Below are 26034 nucleotides of genomic sequence, written 5' to 3'. Positions count from 1 at the left end.
TTTTTTTAATTGCAGTTTTTAATTTTATTTCAGTTGGAATCATTATTGCAGTTATGGCTTACATTGAGCATGAATGCTTGTTCTGTTGGAAATGAAGAAGCTGGAACTGATGTTTTTTTATTTAATGCAAGCAGAGTTCCAACAATCCCTTTAAGTCAAGGTGAGCTGCTTTTTACCAAAAGTAGAGGCTGTTTACTTCATTTTCTCAAACATCCAAAAATTGCTGAATTAAATTTGCATATGTATATATATTTTTGGAGACAAAATACGAAGTATTTTTAAAAGATAATCAGTGCCTGTTGGCAGTTAAAACTTGTCCACTCTGTGAACTTCAACTTTCTCAAAACATGTCTTTTCATTTAAATGGCAGCTTCAATATCTAGCCTCTTAACAGTGTTAGCCTGGTACCCAAACACTTCACTGCGGACTTGGTGCCTTGTGTTGCACAGTCTGACTCTCATGACGAACATGCAGCTGAATGGTAAGTGATCCCTTGAGTTTCAAATTTTTCTACCTTCCTCTAGTAATGCAAAATTGTGCAGAGAAACCCTGAGCATAGTTTCCCTGGATTAGTCTAATTATATTTGGTGTCTTTTAAGATCCTATTTAAACAAAATAATAACCTCCCTAAGTTATGGTTTACTTATGCCTACTGTTCACTTATTCATATGCTTGTATATTCCAGCTGTACGATTTGCTATTTGAAACTTGAGCTATATTTATTTTTGAGTTGCTTTCTTCTCTGTCAGTAATGAAGATCTTTTGTCCAAAGCTTAGTTAGCCTGTGGATATGGTTAAAAGCAGTGATAAAGGTGGAGTGTGGGTTTATTTATGATACTGTTGTGAAGAGAAGTTGAGGAATTGAGTGCAGAGAAGCTTCAGAGTTGACCTGACGGAGGCCTTCAAGATCACGAAGGCTTATGATATATCTAACAGTGACAATTTCTTCCACTAGTTAGAACTGGTAAGAGCTTGCATTTTCAGCATTGCTACAAAGATTTGTTTAATCATCAAATCTTTTCCTGCACTTGCACTGCATAAGTGGATTTTGCAAATGGAAAATAAAATCATGAATGCAAACCTGAATTCCATGTTTTCGGATTGCGTACTTTTGAACAAGTTTTAAAATCAGTGATGAAATAGCTGAATTACTTTGAGGTTTTAACACAATTGCAAGTTAGTATGATATTTGAATTGTGGCTAGGTAAAAACAATGACTGCAGATGCTGGAAACCAGATTCTGGATTAGTGGTGCTGGAAGAGCACAGCAGTTCAGGCAGCATCTAAGGTGCAGCGAAACCGACGTTTTGGGCAAAAGCCCTTCATCAGGAATAAAGGCAGTGAGCCTGAAGCGTCGAGAGATAAGCTAGAGGAGGCTTCAACTTCTGCATGATTGCTGAACAGAATATTGAGAAGTGCTCAAATGAGCTGGAGACTTATGGAACCAATAGAAGGAGGAAGCTAGGGCAAAATATTTGGGAGGTTTTTGATGACCAGTACAACCTTCCAATATTCTAATCAAGTCTTCCTCTTAAGTTCCGATCGTGTGCAAATAAAAGATTGCAGCCAGTATGCGCAATTGGCAGAATAGTTGACTAATGAGAAAGAACATACAAGATGCAGAACTGAAGGGCAGAACAGGAGGCATTTATGCTAGAAATTGAAATCTTGACCAGTGAAAAAAGATTTGAAAAATGTGATGCTGGAAAAACACAGCAGGCCAGGCAGCATCCGAGGAGCAGGAGAATCGACGTTTTGGGCATAAGCCCTTCTTCAGGAATGAGTGAAAAAAGATGTTTGGTGAATGATATTCAAGCAAGGTGCAGACTAGGGCCAAAGGAAATATTGAAACTATCTTAAGCTTTCTATGCCACCCAGGAGAGCATTAACTTGATAATATCAAACAGGAGATTTTTATCATTCCAGGGTTTTCCTTGTTTGCTTTATTCACTTTGGCAAATAAAAATGGACTTCAATTTAGAAGCTGCAAATTTAAATCATTTACAAAATTTTATGAAGTGAATGCATAACTTTCTTACTGTATTTAAATTTTACAATGAGTTCAATAAATGCTGGCACAGCCAGCAAAGCCCACATCCTCTGAATGGAAAAGAAAAATAAACATAACGCTTACCGTGCATAAGTTGGATTGAGATGCTTACTTAATCTTTAAACATTATGTCAACAGCAAGTTTATTGGAGGCCAATTTTTTTTTGTTTCAGTTGCCCCAAGCAATAGCATCGTGTTGCAAGAAAACACAGCTCAGGTGATGGTTTCTGATCCGAACATGATTCATGTATTAGTGAGATTCTTCTCAGGAACCAGCCCTCATGGTACTTGTCAACACAGCCCACAGGTACTTAATTTTTTACATTTTTGGTATGTATTTATTTTTAAAAAAAAACTATCTTTCTTGGCAGTATTCTTGTTTTTATTTTATCCAAATCTCTAATCTACTTGGGGACTCAAGTGACAATGTGACAGTTGTTGAATAATTATTCTCTATTACTGAATTAAAGTGTGCTGTTGATCCAACTTTAAAATTTCTGTTAACTTGGCTTTGTTCCATATGTTAGCACCCTTTTCCTGTGAGCTGAAGTTTTTCATTTTACTTAATCCTTGACCCAGTTGTGATGCTCTGATCTCGGACTTCCTTTAAGCTGTTTGCTGGTTGAGATGATGGGAGACATTGAAGAATAAATTGGTACTAACAGAGTGTGTACCCATTCTTTCTCCCAATGGAGAGGTCTTTTTTAGACCCTGCTTGGTGTAATTTCAGAACAACAGAGAAATTGAGTGAATATGTTTCTCAACACTATTGCCAGAATTTATGTTACCACCCCAAATACCGGAATAATTTTCTCATTACGTATGTTGGCTATTGATTAAATAAGAGGAACACTTGTTCTTTTGAAGGTGTTGGTGGGATTTTGACAAGGCAATGAACAGAGAAAGTATAAAGAACCACAATATTAAATTCTGCAATTCAGTTGATTGTTTGAGTCTGTCCAATTAATGTCACCAAGGTTAGGACTAGTTGCTAATTCATGGTATGAAGCACTCTGCAGTGTTAGAAGATGCAATTGTAGTGCTCATAAAGCATTAAATAGGAATTTTGCTAGTTAATAGCTAAATGTATGGGGAGAAGTTTGTATCAAAGATAAATATTTGTATCAAAAAACTCAACTGAGTTCAGTGACCACTTTTAGCTCTACTATTTTGAATGAAAATATATGATTTCTCATTAGTGATGTTTGTGAACTTCTAAGAATATGAATGTACTTTCTTAGCTCCATGTAACAATTCAGTCAATGATTGACAATATGATTATACCGCCACTGAAACCATTCTGATTAAGTACCCTAAAGAAAGCAAGTAAGCAAGTCAACTTGTGGATGAGTCTTGTGTTCATCGGTTTTAGGAGCAGGATATAAATTAAAAGATGCAATGACTTCTGAACTTTCAGTCCAATACCAGAAACGAATGTTATCACAAGAGATGTACTGTTGAAGTTGCCAAACCTAAAAAAAACTAATTCAGCTGGCAAGGTTAATGGAATGATTATCCTGCACCCAAACTGCACTAGATTGCCTTGATGGGTACAGAAGATATCAGACAAACTTAGAGTGTACATCTGGAGTGCAATCTACTTCATATTCCTTTCATTTGTACTAGCAGAAGGCAAACCTGGAGGTTTCCCTTTGCGGGTATATGCTGCAACTTGCCCAGTATGTTGATGGTTGCTGCTCTGGTGATCAAATACACCAAATTGCAGATCTGGAATGATCTTTGCTACACTGCTTAGTTGTCACAATGGGAGGAAGTAGATAGCTTCCAAGTAGCAAATATCTTCACACACCTGATGCTTTTGGGTATGTTGAGCAAGAACATTCACTTGCACATGCTTTTTATGGAAAAGCTTATTATTTCTTAGGTTATTTAAATTGATCTACACATGAAATTAAAGTCCTGCATATTTTTGCATCATGAGTGTGTCTTTTGTTATTGAGTTGACTCGACAACAGTCCAAAAACGTTGATGCAAATTGTATTTATTCTAACTCTGGAAACTTACTTGTGCAGTCATTTTACTGATGACATCATAGTGTAGGTCAATAAATTTTGCACTGGATACTTTGGTTAATTGTGTTGAAATGAGTTTCAATATATGTAGAATGTTGCCATATTTTGATATCAAAACTTGATATGTTGATGCCACAAATTTAACACACACACTGTTTACTTTCAACTCATTCAAAAAGTCAAGAGTATCAAAAGCTTAACCTTTAAAATTGTTGTCAAATTGGAGGACAGCTTTTACTGAAAGGAGAGGATTCTGAATGAAGAGCAGGGTAGACCAAAAATTAAGATTGGAAATTTTCTTCTTGTCACCCATTTTTCTGATGTTCCTCCAATTCTCTCCCCATCTTTCTGAAACCATTGGCCTCTAGCCGAGACTATATTTTGCATAGACTAAGTTACATTCTTTATGAGCAAAGGTTTGAAGTGATGCCAAACGAAAGACATCACAAATAAATTTGTTCATAACATGCCCACAAGTTCACTTTCCTTACTGGGCGTAATTTGAGGATTGAACTATTTCCTAACTCTAACTGCCATCCCCACTTTATCCAAGGTCCTTTGGTATTCTAAAGCTGACAGAATACTGAGAAACGTGGACAAAGTGGATGTGGAGATGTTTCCACTGGCAGGAGAGACTACGAGCCCAGGATACAGCCTCAGAATGAAGGGAAACTGTTCAGAATCTGAGATGGGGAGGAATTTCTTCAGCCAGAGAGTGGTGAATCTGTGGAACTCATTGCCACAAAAGGCTGGGGAGGCCAAGTCATTAAGCGTATTTAAGATAAAGATAGGTTTTTGATTAAAAAGAACTTCAAAGGTTACAGGGAGAAGGCAAGAGAATGAGTTTGAGAAGCATCAGCCATGATCAAATTGCAGAGCAGACTCGATGGGCTGAATGGCCTAGTTCTGCTCTGTATCTTATGAACTCTTTTTTTGCATTCCTGTAACTGAGGCTGGAAGTTGAATTATCGATATGGAGCATTGTGGTTACTTCATACTGTGACAACAATTTTAATTCTACATTTGCAGATGCATCTTTGGGATTTAATGAAATTACATTTCAAAGTATGTTTAACAGAAAGGTTTAGCCTGTCTTTTGTCTTTCAGGTTGGACCAACAGCTACTCAAGCTATGCTAGAGTTTCTTACTCGACTCCAGGTGCACCTCTCTTCAACCAATCCTCAGATGTTCAGTGAATTCCTGTTGAAGCTTATACATATACTTTCAACTGAAAGGTAATGAGCATTTTGCTAAAAATGTGATCAATTGATTTAATACTTAATATTACCACTGACTTTTTAAGTCATGAATCATTTTCCATTGTAGTTAAAATTAGTTGAAGAAAGAATTTTCATTTTATTGCATCTTTCATATGAACAAGCAGCAGGAGGACTATTTAGCCACTGCAGACTTTTGAGTTAATCGGAAAGATTGTGGCTGATTTGATTGTTACCTCAAATCCATGTTTCCGATTACCCCTGGCTTTCACCCCCTTGCTGACAAGAATCTTTTCACCCCTACTTTAAAGATATTCAAAGACTCCATGGAGGTTGTTTTTTAGGAAGAGAGTTCTGAAGATCACTTTTTGTGTCCTTTCTATCCAAAATGGACAATTTTAGATTCTCCCACATTATGCACCATTTGCCAGACTATTGTCCACTCAGTTAATCAATCTGTATCTTTCTTTATTCTCCTCATGTATCTTCGCAGCTTACTTTCCCCACCTATCTTTGTGACATCAGCAAACGTAACATTAATATCCTCTGTCCCTTCATTGAAGTTACTAACATGCATTGCAAACAGTTAAAGTTCCAGCACAGACCTCTGTGCCACACCACTTGTTGCATTTTGCCAACTGGCGAAAAGACCCTTTCACACTTACTCATTGCTTCCAATTAGCCAGCCAATCTTCTATCTTTGCCAGTATGCACCTCTCCACCATAAGCTTTTATTTTCCACAGCAACTTTTGATGTTTCGCTTAATCATATAAGAGGGTATCTAATCAGAAAAGATACCCTCTGTAAATTTAAATACAGTTTATCCTCCTGTTCCTCTTTATTAGATTAGATTAGATTACTTAGTGTGGAAACAGGCCTACCCCTTCACCTAACATTACAGGCAATGTTTTTTTTTTGGACTGTGAGAGGAAACCGGAGTACTCGGAGGAAACCCACGCAGGCATGGGGAGAATGTGCAAACGCCACACAGATAGTTGCCTGAGGCGGGAATTGAACCCGGGTCTCTGGCACTGTGAGGCAGCAGTGCTAACCACTGTGCCAAAGTGCCACCACATTCTCAGTATGTTACTTAGAGTCATAGAGATGTACAGCATGGAAACAGACCCTTCGGTCCAACCCGTCCATGCCAACCAGATATCCCAACCAAATCTCATCCCACCTGCCAGCACCCGGCCCATATCCCTCCAAACTCTTCCTATTCATATACCCTTCCAAATGCCTCTTAAATGTTACAATTGTACCAGCCTCCACCACTTCCTCTGGCAGCTCGTTCCATACACGTAACACCCTGTGTGTGAAAAGGTTGCCCTTTAGGTCTTTTTTATATCTTTCCCCTCTCACCCTAAACCTATGCCCTCTCGTTCTGGACTCCCCGACCCCAGGGAAAAGACTTCGCCTATTTACCCTATCCATGCCCCTCAATTATTTTGTAAACTTCTATAAGGTCACCCCATAGCCTCCGATGCTCCAGGCAAAACAGCCCCAGCCTGTTCAGCCTCTCCCTGTAGCTCAAATCCTCCAACCCTGGCAACATCCTTGTAAATCCTTTCTGAACCCTTTCAAGTTTCACAACATCTTTCTGATAGGAAGGAGACCAGAACTGCACGTAATATTCCAACAGTGGCCTAACCATTGTCCTCTACTGCCGCAACATGACCTCCCAACTCCTGTACTCAATGCTCTGACGAATAAACAAAAACATACCAAACGCCGCCTTCACTATCCTGTCTACCTGTGACTCCACTTTCAAGGAGCTATGAACCTGCACTCCAAGGTCTCTTTGTTCAGCAACACTCCTTAGGACCTTACCATTAAGTGTATATATCCTGCTAAGATTTGCTTTCCCAAAATGCAGCACCTCGCATTTATCTGAATTAAACTCCATCTGCCACTGATCCTCATGGCACTCCACTGGTCACATGCCTCCAGTCTGAAAAACTACCCTCCACCACCTGTCGTCTACCTTTTGGGCCAGTTCTGTATCCAAAAGGTTAGTTCTCCCTGTATTCCATGAGATCTAACCTTGCTCATCAAACTCCCATAGGGAACCTTGTTGAACGCCTTACTGAAATATAGATCACATCTACTGCTGTGCCTTCATCAATCCTCTTTGTTACTTCCTCAAAAAACTCAATCAAGTTTGTGAGACGTGATTTCCCACACAAAAAGCCAAGTTGACTATCCCTAATCAGTCCTTGCCTTTCCAAATACTTGTACATCCTGTCTCTCAGGATTCCCTCCAACAACTTGCCCACCACTGACATCAGGCTCACTGGTCTATAGTTCCCTGGTTTGTCCTTACCACCCTTCTTAAACAGTGGCATCACGTTAGCCAACCTCCAGTCTTCCGGCACCTCACCTGTGACTATCGATGATACAAATATCTTAGCATGAGGCCCAGCAATTGCTCTTCTAGCTTCCCACAGCGTTCTAGGGTACACCTGATCAGGTCCTGGGGATTTATCCACCTTTTATGCGTTTCAAGACATCCAGCACTTCCTCCTCTGTAATTTGGACATTTTGCAAGATGTCACCATCTATTTCCCTACAGTCTACATCTTCCATATCCTTTTCCACAGTAAATACTGAGGCAAAATGCTCGTTTAGTATCTCCCATTTTCTGCAGCTCCACACAAAGGCCGCCTTGCTGATCTTTGAGGAGCCCTATTCTCTCCCTAGTTACCCTTCTGTCCTTAATGTATTTGTAAAAACCCTTTAGATTCTCCTTTATTTTGTTTGCCAAAGCTATCTCATGTTCCCTCTTTGCCCTCCTGATTTCCCTCTTAAGTATACTCTTCTAAGGATTCACTCGATTTATCCTATCTATACCTGACATATGTTTCCTCTTTTTTAACCAAACCCTCAATTTCTTTACTCGTCCAGCATTCCCTATACCTACCAGCCTTTCCTTTCACCCTAACAGGAATATACTTCCTCAAAGAACACCAGTAGATTGGTTAAAAGTGATTTTCCTTTCACAAAACCATGCTGACTCTACCTGCTTACTTTGAACTTACTTAAATGCTCTGCTATAAATTCTTCAATTGAAGCATCTAACATTTCCCCTTTGACAGATTTAAAGCTAACTCATGTTTTTTTGCCTTCCTTTTTGAATGAAGGAGTTAGGTTTACTATTTTATTTAAATGAAATCTTCTGGAATCAAGGGAGTTTTGGAAAATTAAAGCATGTTCATCAACTCAGTCTTGCAGTACCTTTTTTCGACCCTGGGATGAAACCCATGATGACCTGAGCACTTGACAATCTGGAGTTTGAACAGTTTACTCAGTACCACTTCTCTGATTGTATTTTTCCTGAATTCCTTGATTTCTTCCATTTTTCTCCCTTTCATGACCAGGGGAATATTCTAAAGTTCTGATCAGCCCATTAATCTTTTGAAAAATGTTATTGCTGTTGGAATATAGAAAGTGAAAGAACTGTATTGTACAATGTAAAGCTAAATACAATAACAGTGAAATAAATGACGAGGTAATCTATTTAAAAGATGTTGATTTGAAGATTAAATACTGTCCAGGCATTCAAAGAAACTCCCTGGTCTTCAAATTATCATGTCCATGAGATTTCTTTCTTCCACACCTGAGGGCACAAGCGTCTTTGGTTTAATATCGCACTAAAAAGGAAGCATCTTTAACAGTATAACTCTCCTTCAGTACTGCACTGATTGTCAGCATGGTTTATGTGCTCAGGTCTCCAGTATGGAATACCAACACAAGGTAGTGATTAGTGTGAGCATGCAACCCCTTAGCCCATGGTGGCACTTTGTATTCTAACAATAAGTAATTGTTAGTTAAATATTTTACTTAAAAACGATGATTACACATTCAGTGATTTTAATTATTTCAACTATTTGATAACATTTCACTGCAATGTTTACACCATTGTCATCATACCTTCGTGGTATTAAAATTTATTCCTTTGCTAAACAGCATTTGGTCCCCAGTTTATGATTTCACAAGGACTCAATGAGATTTTCATCTAGGGACAAAAAGCAAAGGTTGGTTATTATGAGGTGGTACTTTCTCCACTTCTACAATGACATATTTGACTCAGTGACATGCTTCCAACCACACATCTATGCCATCACTGAGACCAGCCTTTTCACATTTGTAACATAATTGTCTCTGCCTATATCTGCTCACCTGCTGAAACTCTCATCTATGCCTTTATTTCTAGACGAGACCATTTCAATACACTCCTGGCTGGCCTGTTACACCTGGCCTCCTTAAACCTGCGTTATCCAGAATTCTGCTTATGTCCTGTTCCCCCATCACCTCTCTGCTCATTGTCCTGCATTTGTCCCTGGTTAAACATTGCTTTAATTTTTTTTAATCGTTCTCATCCCTGTTTCAAATCCTTCTATGGCCTCAAATATTCAACTGATGTAATCTCCTCTGATCCGACAACCTTGCAACATATCTGTACTCCACTAATTTTGGCCTTTTGTGTTTACCAGATTGTAATTGCAACATTGTTATTGTCCCTTCATCTGCCTTGTCCTAAATTCTGCATAAACTCCTTAAACACCTCCACCTCTTAGTTTTATACGAATCTCCTTAAAACCTACTTCTTTGACCATCTCTTCGGCCATTCATGCTAATATAACTTGATTTCAAATTTTTAATGCTTCGTGAAATACTTCAGGATGTTTTATTGCATTAAAAGCCCTATAGAAATATGCATTTTTATAATTTAATATGACTGAATCGTAGCAACTGAATAATATTTTACTTCTAACCACTCCACCATGGTTTATTTCCTCCTCCAAGCTTAGAAGAGAATGAGCCTGTATTTTTGTATTAATGTATCATAGGAGACATTCCCAAGTGTGTCACAGCCAATGAGTTGCTACTTAGAGTCACAGGTGTGTTGTAGCCACTTTGTGCTGAACTAGGTCCCAAAAACATAATTGGGATAATACTTGTTTTGGTATCTAAATATAGTAAAACAACCAGATGCACTTCAAAGGAACATTATCAAACAAAATTTCACATGAAATATTATGACCAGTGACCAAAACCTTTAGCAGGGAGATAAGTTTTTAAAAGACGTCTTGGGGAAAAAAGAGAGCTAGTGAAATGATGTTTAGGAAAGAAATTCCAGATCTTGGGTTACTGGCAGCTGAAAGCATGGTTGGTAGCCGTGGAGCTTTTGAAATTGGGAGGCTGAAAAGCTTCGAATTACTGGAATGCAAAGATGTCAGCAAGTTGGAAGATGAGAGGTGATGAGAAAGAGGGGTGAGGGGAAGGGAAACATTAATTGTGGATTAGTCCAAATATCCTGCTCTTTGAATAACCTGAAATGTCAGGACTCATCTACCAGATTATACTTCTAACAATACAGCTGTGTTCAGAGCTCAGTTCAAGGCTTCAGGGCAGACTTGCACACTCAATCTTTTGACTTGGAGGTAGGGTACTTTGATTTAGTCAAGCTAGATAAACTAGATGCAAGAATGTCCCAGTTCAGATCCAAAATTAAAAACGAAATCTCAGTTTCGGAAATATTGTAATTGTCATTGTTGGTTGAGAAAGTTTACAGGGCATATTCTTCCTATAGGTATTTCCACATAGATGATAAATCAACATTTCTAAATCATTAGAGTTATCTGTGGCTGTTGCGTGATGAATGCATTTTAATCCTGTCAAATTGTGAATTGTAATTTTTAAAAAAATTTGTTCTTCAGAGGCCCATTCCAAACTGGACAAGGTCCACTGGATGCACAGGTAAAACTCCTGGAGTTTACATTGGAGCAAAACTTTGAGTCTGTTTCTGTCAGCACAATCTCTGCAGTCATCGAATCTGTGACTTTCTTGGTGCATCATTATATCACCTGCTCAGACAAGGTTATATCTCGAAGCGGCTCTGACAGTTCAGTTGGAGCCCGTGCCTGTTTTGGAGGATTGTTTGCAAATATCATCCGTCCAGGTGATGCAAAAGCAGTATGTGGGGAGACGACGAGGGATCAACTCATGTTTGATCTGCTGAAGTTGGTTAACATTTTGGTGCAGTTGCCCCTTTCAAGCAACAGAGAGTACAGTGCCAGGATGCCAGTTGCCAGCAGTGCCTCAGACAGCGTGTCTGATGAGGAAAAGGTCTCTGGCAATAAAGATGGGAACACAAACACCTCTTTCACACAAGGAGCAACAACTTGCATTGCTGATTTGGTTTTGGGAAACCAGCAAATCATGAGCCAGATCCTTTCAGCTTTGGGGCAGTGCAATAGCAATGCTATGGCAATGATTATAGGTAGGTATTCTGTTGATAAGTCGTTTCGGTTAAGATGGAGCTCATTAAAAGTATTAATCAATATGGCTGTAAGATTTAGTTGTTGTATCCACTACTGGGAATTTAAAGATTCTGAAGATCAAGATAAGTAAAATGTATGAAAGGTGGAATGTGAGAGTAAATGCGAAAGATCAGGTTTTTTTAAAGAAATAAAACTAAGTTTTGCAGGTTGCAATATAGATTTAGACCCATGAGATCAATAGAGATACCTAAAGTTGATATGGGCATTTAAAAAAAAGTTAGACAAATATTCTGTTGTGGTGAAGTAAAGAAGTTGAATGTAATGATAAATGTGTATGAAGCCCAACGCCAGCTGAGATGATACTGTGTGCAAATCTACATTGTCTGAAGGATTTGGGGAAAACTGTAGGTGTGACAGATTTACTAGGATGCTGCTTGGAGTGAAGAAATGATTCAAAAGTTGCATTTATTCACTTTAGAGTAGAGATTATAGGTTAAAGGCCAAATACTGCTAATATCTGAAATCTAAAAGATGATTATAGGGTAATTTGATTGTGTTTGAAATTTGTGAGCTGATTCTGCATGCTGAATAGGAACAGACTGTTTTCAGTTATCTGGAATAATAGAACAATGTTTATTAGATTGGCTATGTAAGATTTACAACAAAACTTTTTTTTTAAATACAGGCTTATGACACTGTTAACTATTAAATACAACCAGAATTAGTAGCTAAATACAGAAATCATGTCAACATTTTGAGTATAGATGAAATACATGGTTGAACAAATGTGGAGTAATGTAGGAAGAGCAACAAGGATAAGAATATTGTTCTTGTAGAGAATGTACCTCAACATAGAGAGGCTGTGGTGAACTACTGCTTTCCATGTTCTACTTACTGTACAGTTTCCCCATAAACATAAAGGCAACTGAATAATTCAGTTTAACTTCAGCCAATTATTAGCTACTCTGGAATGCAGTTTTGTAATTTTTTTTATTCTAAATGTGTTAATTAACACAATTAACCCATTTAAGCTTTGTCTCTTATAGACCATGTGGAAAATATTTTTCAGTTACATAAATCTTAATTCTGGATGTAAGTTTGCTCACTGTGCTGGAAGGTTCGTTTTCCGACATTTCGTCACCATGCTAGGTAACATCATCAGTGAACCTCCGGTGAAGCACTGGTGTTAGTGACCCGCTTTCTGTTTGTATGTTTGGGCTTCCTTGGGTTGGTAATGCCAGTTCCTATGGTGATGTCATGACCACAGGAAATTACATCACCAACCCAAGGAAACCTAAACACACAAATAGAAAGTGGGTCACTAACACTGGTGCTTCACCAGAGGTTCACTGATGATGTCACCTAGTATGGTGACAAAACATCTGAAAACAAACTTTCCAGCTCAGCGAGCACTTACATCCAGAATCTCAACCTGAGCTACAAATCTTATCAAAACTCGACAAAACTGAATTGTTGAGTTCAAAAAATAACTTTTGAGATTTACTTCAATATTTGAGCAAATGTTATTCTTGCAAAAATACAGGCATCAATATAGAGAGATGATTGCTTTTATTTCCTAATCAGGTGCAAGTGGATTACATCTTACAAAACATGAGAACTTCCACAGTGGTTTAGATGCCATTTCAGTTGGTGATGGTCTCTTCAGCATTCTAACTACACTAAGCAAAAAAGCCACTTCAGTGCAGGTCATGCTGCAGCCAATTCTTACATACATGGCATGTGGGTACATGGGAAGACAGGTAATGGAATTAATCATTTTAAGTTTTTGTGAAGTATCATGTCTGCAGTCATGATCAAATATGCTATTGCATCATACTTTGTAAAATATTTGAAATTTTATGTTGACATATTTGTAGGGGCAGTGACCTTTGACACCATTATTCTGTTTTTTTTTCTTTTTGCCAAGCGAACAACAGTAATATATCCCATTTTACAAAAAACAAATACTTTTGTGTATAAACACGGCCTGGCATTGCCTTACTTTCTGGTGTCTCTCTCACTCATATTGTGCAGTGACAATCCTCAGGCCTTCGATCAGTGTGACTTAGAAATTTCTCCTTCATGGTGCACTGGACATTACTATGTTTAATATTTTTACGTGCTTTCTGTCTTTACTCTGACACCCAACACATTAATGGATTGCACCTTTGGCTGGCCTCATATCAATATGAATGCATTACTGAGGATATGAACCCTTGTTTCAACATTTCTTTCATGGTCTGATAGTTTCTACTCCAAAATATAGTGGTAGTAAGTTGCTGATTTTTTTTGACAGTTGGCTGCTGCAATTAGTCAATGCATGACCTGGGTAAAGGATAGGGAAAACACACTTTATGACATTGAAAAAACAGTGCAATAAAAATCAAAGTTTTCAGGACAGCAAGAGGGGGAATCCTAGTAGAAGGGCATGTGATTATCATGGGAATCTGAAAGTGATTGTGTTGTTTGTTCCATTTTGAAAGTAATATTTTCAGGGCATTCAGCACCACTTCAAGTTTTTCCCTTTGAAATGAAACTATTGACTTATTAGTTGCAGGCACAGCAAGTGCACATTCCGTTTTAAGTGACGTGAAATTAATGCTGAGTTTCAGAGCTTCTCTGGCTTTCTGTTCTGTACTTTTCCCACTTATTTACAGAAAATTACCAAACACTTCTGCGGAAAAGGAGAATAGTTTCATTTTCACAGCAGAGAGAATCACTACATGTAAACTATAATGTGTTATTTTAGACTACTTCGTCAATTTTTTACTTTTCAATAATTTCTTTGTAATAATCTTTTAATATTCTAGGGTTCACTTTCAACATGCCAGTTATCTGAGCCATTGTTGTGGTTTATTTTGAGAGTGTTGGATTCCACTGAAGCACTAAAAGCTTTCCATGACATGGGTATGTAAATTGTCCATATGCAGTTGAAAACAATAGCAAGTTATTGTGCGATTCAAGGCTTTGAATATTTTTTGATTCCCTGTATTTTATAGTGGATATTTTTCCAGATCATTTAAAAACAACGTTTGCATCAGTTTGACTTAACTGGAGGCTTTAGCTGTTCTGAACAGCAGGAAGTCTTTCAATTAAAATTATGCCTGGTCTTCATCTTGTTTTCATCTGCTGTCCTTGGTTCTGTAATCTCTACATTACAAAAAACATTGAAATTTTCAGTTGGTACTTTCTCAACTCTGTTTGTAGAGGAGTGCTTCAGATTTCTGCTACTTTGCTGACATTACTCTTGAAAGCCAAGCTTTGATTTTAATGTTGTGTCCGGGTCCTGAAGATTCCCACCAGAGATTCCCATTGGTTGGTGAATCTCCACTATATGACCTTCAATGACCATTGCATTTTTTCTATAATGCAGTTCCTAAAACTGAATGCAGTAGCACAGTTCTTTCTGAGCTGAAGTTTGTAGTCTGTATCTTGACATAGACTCGTAATCTTAGATGACACCACAATCTGTTTCTATGGCTGGTTGTCATCTTTCTTAGATGAGATACTTAATGAAAATTCAACTGCTAGTTTGGTGCACATTAGGGAACAACTTTCATTTGCTTTCCCAATGGTTTGTGCTAATTTGTTTATTCATTCACAAAAAGAATAATGCAAAAATGTATATTTAATTCAGTATTACTTTTTGTGGGACACTGCCTTTGGATGCGATCTGAAGAATTGCTATTTTGTTCTTGTAGGGGGCGTCCAGCTTATCTGCAATAACATGGTAACTAGTACACGAGCAATTGTTAATACAGCACGGAGTATGGTTTCTACCATAATGAAGTTTCTTGATTGTGGACCTGGTAAGACAATTGATGGAAACATGAAGGCTAGAGTATTAGCTTCAGAGCCAGACAATGCCGAAGGACTTCATAACTTCGCTCCATTGGGTATGTGGTGCCCAGTTGGTATTTCATCGATTTTCTGATTAAATGCAAATTAATCTGTTGTATAACTTTTTACTTTAACTTTGATTGCATTAACAAACTGGAGGACTATACCATGCAGGTATCCAATATTGTAGTCAGTCTTTGAAACAATTATGTTTTTTAACTTGTTTCAATTGACTGCAGTGAAATGTGAAGAGACTTTTCAACTACCTACAGCTAAAAATCTGCCCCTTTTTTTTATCAGTTTATTTTTTTCTCTTTCTAGGTACAATAACTTCCAGTAGCCCAACAGCTCAGCCAGCTGAGGTACTACTTCAGGCCACACCACCCCATCGCAGAGCTAGATCTGCAGCGTGGTCGTATATCTTCTTACCAGAAGAAGCATGGTGTGACCTCACTATCCATCTTCCAGCTGCAGTTCTGCTCAAAGAGATCCATATTCAGCCTCACCTTGCCTCACTTGCAAGTAAGTATGTTCAAGGTTGAGGATTTGTGGTGATTAGCATAAATCATAGTTAACTTGTTTCTGTCCAAGATGTTCTGTCTATAAGGATTGAAAGTAGTTACTATATTGGTACAGTTTCTCATGCAAGAGCAACTCATGGTGGCTTGTGGACATAATGATAACCATCACATAGAAGGGAACTGCACTGTGTGGTTCCCACACCAGTCTATAATTTAATTAGATATTGGTCAGTAAAGGTCATGTTAAGTTCATAAGGAAAATGAAATTAATTTACAGAAGTTGTGATGTTAAACCACGAAATACTCAGTATAGACCTGAACATTTCGTAAAGTGTGGTAGAACTTAGTAGCATGACTTGACCTCGCTAAAAGGTGATAGAAAGAAGTAACAAAACTGAATCATTTTCTTGCGTTAAAGAAGGTAGTATTCTCGGTCCATCAATGCTTCATCAATGATCTTACCTCCAATAAGTTCAGAAGTGGGAATATTTGCTGATGGTTGCACAGTGCTCAGTAGCATTCATGACTCAAGTACTGAGCAGTCCATGTTCGTGTGTAACAAAAACTTGGGTAATATTCAAGCTTAGGCGGGCATGTGACACAAATGTTGCTTGCAACTTAAGTTCTCGGCAATGACCATTTCCACCAATCAAGAGAGAATGTAAATATCACCCCTTGTCTTTCAATGACATTATCATTACTGAAATTCTTAGCAAGAATGTCCTGAAGATTGGCATTGATCAGAAACTGAATTGCACCAGTCATTGTCGGAGAAATTCAGCCCAATGAATCAGAGACCACAAATGAGCATCATATTGAAATTGACAAGCGGTTTATTAGACAAAGCTGTCAGCCTGGTCAATTTCTCGCAGAAGAGAAATTGACCAGGCTGACACAGAACTGATTCTTTGTACAGGCCAGGATTCTCTTCCCCGAGCGGAAGGTGCCAGCAGGTTTTATAGGGGTACGATATAAAGGTGATAATTGTAAAGCAGTTACAGTATAATGGTGAAAATTGTCAATCGATTAAAACAAGAATAAACTGAGCGGAAATTAATCAAGCATCCAGCAACAGAAATTCACTTGTAATTGACACAGGAGATTCCAGCCATCTCTGAGTAGGTGCAAAGGTCTTCTAGAGGATTCTCCATTGTATTTCCCGTCTGTGCAAATAGCGAATATGTGCAATTGTCCCTTCTCCTGGCATCCAGGTCTGTCCATTGTTTCTCCTGCAAGCAAAGTCTTTGGGGCCTCTCGTTCTGCCTGTTTGTTTATGTGGTATCGTCTTCAATGGGAAGCGATCCTGCCCTTAGGGTATTGGGGACCGCAGTGTTAATCAGGGCTGGGAGCTTGCTATGAAGTGTATTCTCTGGTTTGGGAGTAGCTTGGCCATGTCTGGTTTCTTTGTTTGCCTTTTTGGTCAAGACTGGGTCACTATGGGTGTGCTCTGTGTGAGATCGCAGGCTTAATTTCTGTGTTTCGCAGGCCAGCTTCTGTGTTTCTTATGTGGTCATGTGAGTGGGCAGGGTAGCAGATATTTCTCCCACAATTCCCCCTTTTTTGTACTGTTAAGGGAGAAATGAAAAAGGGGCAATGTAGCCAGATCTGGGGGGTGGATTGTCAGGGGTGGGCATTTGGTGTCAGAGAGGTGGTAGTCGGTGTCTGAATCTGCCAGACTGGAGGCTGTGTCAGGGGTGGGATGTTACTCCAGTGGACTTGTACTAGCTGGGTGATGAGAGGGCCGGGGGGTAACAATGCTGTACACAACTGGGAGCAGCTTCTACAGAGGGCCATGACCAGGGCTACAATACCAACAAGAATGGCAATAAGGGCTATCAGCCCTTGCAGCAGACCTGTGCCCCATGAGCTGGGCCAGGACCTTGCCCGGCTCCACAAGTCCCAGTGGGTCTGATGTCCATGTAGGATAGCAGTAGCCTGTCAGATGTGGTGTGCTAGGTCTGTTACATTTTCGCTGGGATCAGGGATGTAGGTACAGCGGTCCACGCCAATGAAGGTGCACATGCCCCCTTTTTTGGCCAGCAAGTAGTCCAGGGCCATTTTATTTTGTAGGGTGACAGTGCAAATGGCAGCAGCCTCTCCATTTAGCTGTGGCGTTCGCTATCTATTCTACTGTGATGGCCACCTGATATTCCTCTATGTCCTGGCGCAGGGTTGCAAAAGTGGGCACAGGTAGGGAGAGCACCTCGTCTAGGGCAGTGAGGGCACACTTTCTGTGGGTAATAAGCTTCTGGAAAGGAGAGGACTGGGAGTGGTAAATGAATGGTACTATCCACCTGACGAAACAGCTCCCAGTCCGTGATAACAGCAGCCAGGGGTATGCCTTCTGGCTGCAGACAAAATAAGTGCTGTTGTATGTTCTCAGGTGGTGGGTTTGGGTTCCTGTCCAGATGGTATTGAAAGTGGAATTGTGGGCAGACCATTAAATTTAGGGTGCTGCCCTCTGCTGCGGGGGTCAGGAGCAGTGAGCTAGCACACCGGCTGCGGTCAGCATCCCATCCGGACGGCTGGCTTCTCATCAGGCTGATGGTTCCTATGGGTATCCCTGTCCAGTGGTGTCAATGATTGTCAAGGCTGGGGGTTCATGTGAAAGGATCTAGGCTGGGTAGAACCATCCTGTGAATTTGTCTAGGTGGTACCCTGCAGATTTCCAGTGGTTTGGGCTATTAGTTCTGTCATTAGCCGGTGTGGTTTGGCAGGCTGAGCGTTGTGACCTCAGCGGACTTGTCTGGTTCCAGTTACCATTTCTGCAGTGTTACAAGAGACTGCAGCTAGGGGAATGCCCACGTGGGAATGGGCAGGAACGCAGGCACAGACCCACCAGCTGATCTGGTTCACCCTCAGGGCATACCCATGGGTCATGTTAAGGAAAGTGTTAGCCCGCAGCTCGCGGCTGATTAAGTGCCCTGCTCTGTGTCCCTTGTTACCCATCTGCGGTGATGTGCAGGTCAGACCAAAGGTGACAATCTTGATGGCTGTGCCGAGCAGCTGGATCACTCTGCAGTCTCTGGAGGTGTTACCTGTCTTGCTTGATCATCCTTCTGTGGAGGTGGAGCCATCTTGTACTGGGTCACGTGCGTCCATTTTGCTCTCCCTTGGAGCTTGACAGCTGTCCTGGTCATGAGCAAGACCAGGTCTGGTCCTTTCCACCTCTGGGAGAGACAATCTTTCGGCAGTGACTGCGTCATTACATAGTCCCCAGGTTTAAATGGGTGAAGTGGTTCCTGCTATGGTTTAAAATGATCCTTCTACTAAGGGTTGAACGTAATCTTAAGAGAGCCGCCTGTGTTCGGAGCAGTGCTGTGTCAGTGGCTAGTTGTGGGGGTCTGGTGGCTGTGGACATGGGTCATTCTATTAGCCCCTCAAAGGGCGTAAGTCCCACCGTTCGGTTTCCCTGTTCTCTTTCTGTGTACAGCGCCATTGGCAAGGCGTCTGGCCAAGTCAATCCTGTGTCCTGAGTGATTTTGGGGACGGTTGTTTTGAGGGTGCCGTTCATTCTTTCCACCATTCCTGATGACTGGGGCTGGTATGGGATGTGGTGTGTCCAGGGTATCCCTAGGGCTTCACTGACCGTAATAATGAGCTTGACGGCGTAATGCGTGCCCCTGTCTGTTTCAGTGTTCCCCTGTCTGTTTCAGTGTTCCCCGGGACCCCAAATCTTGGAACAACATCCCGCAGGAGACACTTCACCAATGTCCAGTTGTCATCTTTTTTTGTGGGGAATGCCTCTACTCATTTTGAAAACATGTCTACAATAACTCTTGATGTATTTGTATCTCTGTTTCAAAGGCATGTGGGCAAAATCAATCTGGAGGTGGGTGAAGGGCCCCCTGGAACTGGTAAGTGGTCATATTTGGCCACAGGCTTCCCTGCATTGTTCTGTAGACAGATGAGGCACTGTGACAGCAGGGCTTGGGCATCTGCAGCAAATCCCGGTGCGTATCAGGAATGGCTGACAGCATGTATCGTGCCTCCCTTGCCTGTGTGTCCGATTCCGTGTGCCACCAGGGCCAGTAAGTGTAGGTGGGCTTTTGGGCAGATGATCCATCAGGGTGGATAAGTACCTGTTGGGAGGATGACTTGAGTCCGCATTGGGGCCTTACAGCGGCCCTCTCTTCTAGTGGGGCAGCATGCTGAGCCACTCAGACTGCATTGAGTTGGTCAGGGGACGCCGGAGGTTTTGCCACCCTGGGGGTGCAGGACATAAGTAGCTGGAGGTAGTGCGGCTTCCTGGGCGGTTACATCAGCTGAGGCACTTCCTGGGGTGACGGGATCAGTGGCAGAGGACATTTTATAATCACTACAGCAGAGGGTAGCAGGACTGCTTCTAGGAGGCTGGCGATGAGTGTAGCATGTTAAGTGGTCTCCCTATTGACGTGATGAACCCTGTCTGCTTCCATATTGTGCCAAAGTCATTAATGACTGCAAAGGCATATCTGGATCTGTGTAGATGTTGGCTGTGCTACTCTTTGCCAGGATGCAGTCTCTGGTGAGAGCGAAGAGCTCTGCAGCTGGTGTGGATGTCTCATCTGGTAATGCAGCTGAGTCGAGGGTGGTGAAGGGAGTGCAGATGGCATAACCTGCTAATGTGTGTTGGTCTGATGACGGGAAGGAAGAGCTGTTGGTGAAAAGAATCAGGTCAGGGTTTGTAGTGTGTCTCGGACAGGTCAGGAAGTGGTATAACAACCTGCTGAACCAGGTCTAAACCGCCATGGTCGTCTACAGCATCATGCTGGGTGAGCGGGAGTAGGGTGGTGGGGTTCAAGGCTGGGGCGCGCTGTAGGGAGAGGTTTCACTTAGATAGCAAAGTGACCTCGTAGCCAGTTCTCAGAGTTGCAGTACAATGTTAGGTTGCTGCTGAATTGAGCAGCAGGGAGACCAAATGTGGGTCCAAAACAGTACATGGATGATCTAGCACAATGGGGGTGGCCTTTTCCACTGTTACTGTGGCTGCTGCCACCGCATGCAAACATGCAGCAATTCCCCTCACAACAGGTGGGAAATGTACAGAATAAAAGGCAACAGATCCTCATGAAGCTGCGTTAAAATGCTGGACGCAAACCCTTCTGACTTGGTTACATAAAGATAGAAGGGTTGTGAGTAATTTGGTACTGCCAGAGCAGGTGTGGAGATTAATTGTTGTTTCAGTTCAGTGAATATTTTCCATTTTGGGCATCCACTTCACTTTGGCTGGCTGTTTAGGGGTGCATCAATGACACGATGACCAGGGATCCAGTGCCTGCAGTAGTTTATTGTCACCAGAAAAGCTTGTGGCAAGTGGGAGAAGTTGGGTAATGGCTGCTACCTGCTCCTTGGACAGTGCTCTGAGGCCATGTGAAAGGTCGTACCCCAGGTATTAGACGTTTTGCTAGCGGAGCTGCATTTTCTCGATAGACACCCTGTGTCCATCCTGTGCCAGACAGCGGTGCAAGCTCACCATATCCTTCATGCATGCAGCAGAGAAGGTGGAAGCTAATAACAGATCATCCGCATACTGGAGGAGGGTGCTGTAGCATGGCAGGTGGAGGATGGACAGGATGCGGTGTACTGCAGCAGCATAAACTGTGGGACTGTCCATATACCCATGGGGAAGCCAGGTCCATGTTTATTGACAGCCGCCTTATGTAAAAGCAAAAAGTAATGACTTTCAGGGGAGAAAGGCTGACCATTGGTCGATTAAGGAGAAGCAGTGGCAGAGGCAGAGATACTGGTCAGGATAGCATTTGTGTCTGGTCAGAGATACTGGTCAGGATACAATTTTGAAAATTGTAAATCAATTAAAACAAGAATAAACTGAATGGAAATTAACCAAACGTCGGGCAACAACAATTCACTTGTAATTGACAAAGGAGATTCAAAGTTTTACTTGCAGGATAGCATTTGTGTCTGGAACTACTGGGGAGCAGGAAACAACAATGGCATTAACAGCCTTGGGAAGATCTTGCACAAAGTGGCATTTTCCTGGTCTGGGCTTTGGTATAGGTAAAATGGGCTTGTGCGCGGACTAGTTGTGGGCACTAGGATTCTCTGTTGCAGAAGTGATCCCCTCTACTGCTGCGGGTGATAATTGGTATTGTCGTATTGATGTTAGGACGGCTCCTTGTCTGATGTGTAACTGTATGGGGGGGGGGGTGGACAATACCTGGCCTGCGTGGTTTGAGTGCTGTGTCCACAGTGAGTTTGAGAGATCAGCTATTAAGAGGGGGCTCTCATAGGAAGGGTCAATGCCTGGACTCTGTTTTGTAAAAGTAGCTTGTCATAATGCAGGAGCACAGCGTACGCAGTAGAGGGTCTGCGTCTTACCCAAGGGGTGTAAAATGTAGTGGTGGTTGCGCGAGCTGTGCTATTGTGGTTCCTAGATCTTTGGGGAGCCACAGGCTCATAATAACAGGAATGTGCGGAACTGCCATTGGGCTGTTGAGGCCAGCGCAGCCTGCTCTGGACTGAGCTGCACTTCTGCCGCAGTATATGTCGATGCCAGTTCCTGCGGGCCAGAAGCTGCACAGTGAAATTAACAAAGCTGCCTGTCAGTGTCACCCACTGGAGGAAGGATAATGTGGGGGATGAAGGGGAGGTTGATAGAGGAGAGGGTCAAGAAGGACCCAGGTAGGTTCTGGCGGGCACAACCAGGCATAGCAAAAGTTTGCCTGGTCAGAGGGCTCAGGGCTGCGGGAGATTGCTGCCCCTAGCATAGAATAGTTTGCTTCTGGGATCTCGAGTGTGAATCCTTCAAGGGAGCAGTGCATGCTGGCATTTAACTTGCACAGTGTCTGGCGACCCCAAGGAAGGCTACTGGGCAGGAGGCAGAGATAATGGCAACGTCTAGGACTGTGGCAGGTCCTATGTTGAACTGCACGAAATGGGAAAGTAGTTCCACAATGGGTACTCCTAAAATCCCCACAGTTCAGACAGTTTTCAAGCTCGGGGTAAATTCTGCTGAAGGAGGTGCAGACGAATGGATGGCCCTGGAATCCACTTCTGAAAGAAATGAGCCGTCCCTCAATCTCAACATCCATCTTGGAATTTTTGGATGGGGAATGGGAGAAGCGTATTGAAACTGCCTGCAGAGCCTCCCTCCTGCGTCAGCCCTAGTTGAGTTCTTGGTTACGGCAAAAGGGGTCAGTCATTGTGTATGCAGTCTGGGCAACTGTGCCTAGCTCCCTAGCCCAATATCCCAATTTCCCACAGTTCCAACCGTGGCCCTGAGGGTCTGAAATCTGAATGCAGGCTGGAGTAACTAGTTGTAGTCAGGAACAACCATTTAATTCGTGCTCTTACTAACGTAGACAGCAATAAATTGGCTTCTTAATGCAAATAATATTACAAAATGGCTTCTAGGCTGCAAATTGACAATTCTGCCTAAAGCTGCATGAAATGACTTTTAACCCTGCTAAAAGCTGAACTAACCACAGTCTGTCTCAACAACGATTAGCAGACAATGCTTCCTTTACAGCATAGAAATAACTAAACTAGATAAGACATTACGAGCCATCCTTACTGACTGTGCAGGTGCAGAGACTACATTCGTGAGATAGGAGTACTGAACTTGGAAAGCAAGGTTGGTTCCCAGGAAATATCATTAGGCTAAGTTGCTGTCAATAAAGTCATCTCATTAAAATTGATTGGTAATTGTCTGAATGTGCTCTGTGATTATGCCCTGTACTTCTCTCAAAACAGTATAAAAATGTCTTTGTCTTAAGCCATGTACGCAGTTTCTCCGAGGAACACGGAAGTGTTTAACCTCTGTATTACTGCTGAAATGTGTTGCTGGAACAGCGCAGCAGGTCAGGCAGCATCCAGTATCCAGCTTCCTGAAGAAGGGCTTATGCCCGAAACGTCGATTCTCCTGTTCCCTGGATGCTGCCTGACCTGCTGCGCTGTTCCAGCAACACATTTCAGCTCTGATCTCCAGCATCTGCAGACCTCACTTTCTCCTCTGTATTACTGGGCAACTGTGCCCGTCCGAGATTGAATGAACTGTGAAATATTACAAAACCAGACTGAATTGCTAGTGTTTATTAACCGATCGCGGAACAGAGACCTCCCCCGGGGGTCCAGATCTTCACCCCCTTGGGTGTCCCCGGGCTGTTGCAAATGGCCTATTGCTGTCCGTCCGGTGGTCTGGTTGGGCAGTCTGAGGGAATGCTTCTTTCTGGCTGGGAGTGGGAAACAACTCATTTCTGTCCGGGTTTTCAGTGTTGTTAATGTGTCCCCTCATTCTGCTGTTTGCCAGGTCAAGTTGTGAGATTTATATATTTGGGCATAGGGTAATTATGATGTTTTTGGCAATGTTAAATCGGGCTACTCTGTGTTCAGCTGTGAGCCCTCTCTGGGCTGGGTGGCACTGAATGCAGCCACCTCATCTAGCAGTGGGTCTAATTCCAGAGGTGGTAGGGGCAGCTTGGGATACTGCAGGGCATAAGGAAGCAGGGCTGTGACTGGGGGTTGTTAGGGTCAGTTTTAATGGGGGGGGTGCTCAGCGATGATCTTTCACTTTAGGGCTGGTGCCGCTTCACAACTTCCCTGAATTTTCCCAGACACTGCAGCATGTAGGCAGTGCCCCGGAAAGGGTCGCCATTCCCTCCCCCAATGGCTGCAGTACAATAGTTAATCTTTTCAAATTTAAAGGACCTCCCATATAGGAGAAAGTGAGGACTGCAGATGCTGGAGATCAGAGCTGAAAATGTGTTGCTGGAAAAGCACAGCAGGTCAGGCAGCATCCAAGGAGCAGGAGAATCGACATTTCGGGCATGAGCCCTTCTTCAGCCACACTTTCCTCATTCCTGAGGAAGGGCTCATGCCCGAAACGTCGATTCTCCTGCTCCTTAAATGCTGCCTGATCGGCTGCGACCTCCCATATGGCCAATTTCCGTGGGACCAGATGTACAGGTCTCCAGTGAAGGGGATGACATAGCGGCTGTCCTCTGTTTCCTTGAGCACTGTGCCTACCAGGCACCCAGGTGTTACAAGACAATTTCCTACCTTGGTCTTGAAGGTAACGTATTTACCGTGCCTCCTAAGCATTGTCATGTCCAGGATTGGTGGCTGTGCACCATTGTCCCCACGCGGTTGGTGCAAAAACGTGCCCGTGGGTGATAGCTCCCGGCATACTGTGAAACGGCTTCGGAGTTGAGCTTGCAGGCTGTGAACACAGTTTTCGAGGAATTCAGCAAATGTACCTGCCTCCAGACAGCTCCGCTGTCAGTCACCGCCTGTTAAATAAACAATTGAGCGCAGGACAAGTTAATCGCCGACCGCAATGTAACCTCTTAGCCGTGGTATCACACAGTTTACGAGCGCAAGCCAGAGGCTATGAAATTGACCAGAGGAATGCTCATAAAACTACTCAGGCATGCGATGACAGATAATAGACAAACACTTACAAACCACAAACTGAACACTTGAAAACCACAAGACGCTGCCCTTATCAATTTCCCTGATTTTTAGATGTTTTAAGCGAGAATTTGTTGGGCAGTCTTTCCTTCTGTCTTGCCGGGAAACCCCTGCTATTCTGTCTTTCCCCGGCTGGATCAGGGACGAGGACAATATGAAAAGTCAAGTTCGCTTACCCTGTTGGTAGAAAGGGCCTACCAACTGCACCAAACTGTCGGAGAAATTCAGCCCAATGAATCAGAGATCACAAATGAGGATCATAGTGAAAAAATTGACAAGCGGTTTATTAGGCAAAGCAATATTGCGGAAGAGAAATTGATCAGGCTGACACAGAACTGATTCTCTGTTCAGGTGGCCAGGATTCTCTTCCCCGAGCAGAAGGTGCCAGCAGGTTTTATAGGGGTACGACATAAAGGTGATAATTGTAAAGCAGTATAATGGTGAAAATTGTAAATCAATTAAAACAAGAATAAACTGAATGGAAATTAACCAAACGTCGGGCAACAACAATTCACTTGTAATTGACAAAGGAGATTCAAAGTTTTACTTGCACATCCACTAATATCATTTATTGTATCCGTTGCTCCCGATGCGGTCTCCTCTACATTGGGGAGACTGGGCGCCTCCTAGCAGAGCGCTTTAGGGAACATCTCCGGGACACCCGCACCAATCAACCA

At 42.2% G+C, this 26034-nt stretch overlaps 1 protein-coding gene across 5 annotated transcripts in view; it reads left to right on the top strand.

Annotated features, from left to right (window-relative positions):
* birc6 (baculoviral IAP repeat containing 6) overlaps positions 1-26034 on the top strand; it is a 242598-nt gene that overhangs the window by 113749 nt on the left and 102815 nt on the right. For all 5 annotated transcript variants that reach the window (XM_043695518.1, XM_043695521.1, XM_043695519.1 and 2 more), the window contains 9 exons: positions 34-160; positions 371-481; positions 2224-2357; positions 5191-5318; positions 11022-11584; positions 13170-13345; positions 14396-14492; positions 15287-15481; positions 15747-15947. In XM_043695518.1, the coding sequence (XP_043551453.1) occupies positions 34-160; positions 371-481; positions 2224-2357; positions 5191-5318; positions 11022-11584; positions 13170-13345; positions 14396-14492; positions 15287-15481; positions 15747-15947 (1732 nt within the window). The remainder of the gene's footprint in view (positions 1-33; positions 161-370; positions 482-2223; positions 2358-5190; positions 5319-11021; positions 11585-13169; positions 13346-14395; positions 14493-15286; positions 15482-15746; positions 15948-26034) is intronic.

Source organism: Chiloscyllium plagiosum, chromosome 9 (assembly GCF_004010195.1).
Source record: "Chiloscyllium plagiosum isolate BGI_BamShark_2017 chromosome 9, ASM401019v2, whole genome shotgun sequence".
Lineage (NCBI taxonomy): Eukaryota > Metazoa > Chordata > Chondrichthyes > Orectolobiformes > Hemiscylliidae > Chiloscyllium > Chiloscyllium plagiosum.
This window is presented reverse-complemented; position numbering and strand designations above follow the sequence as displayed.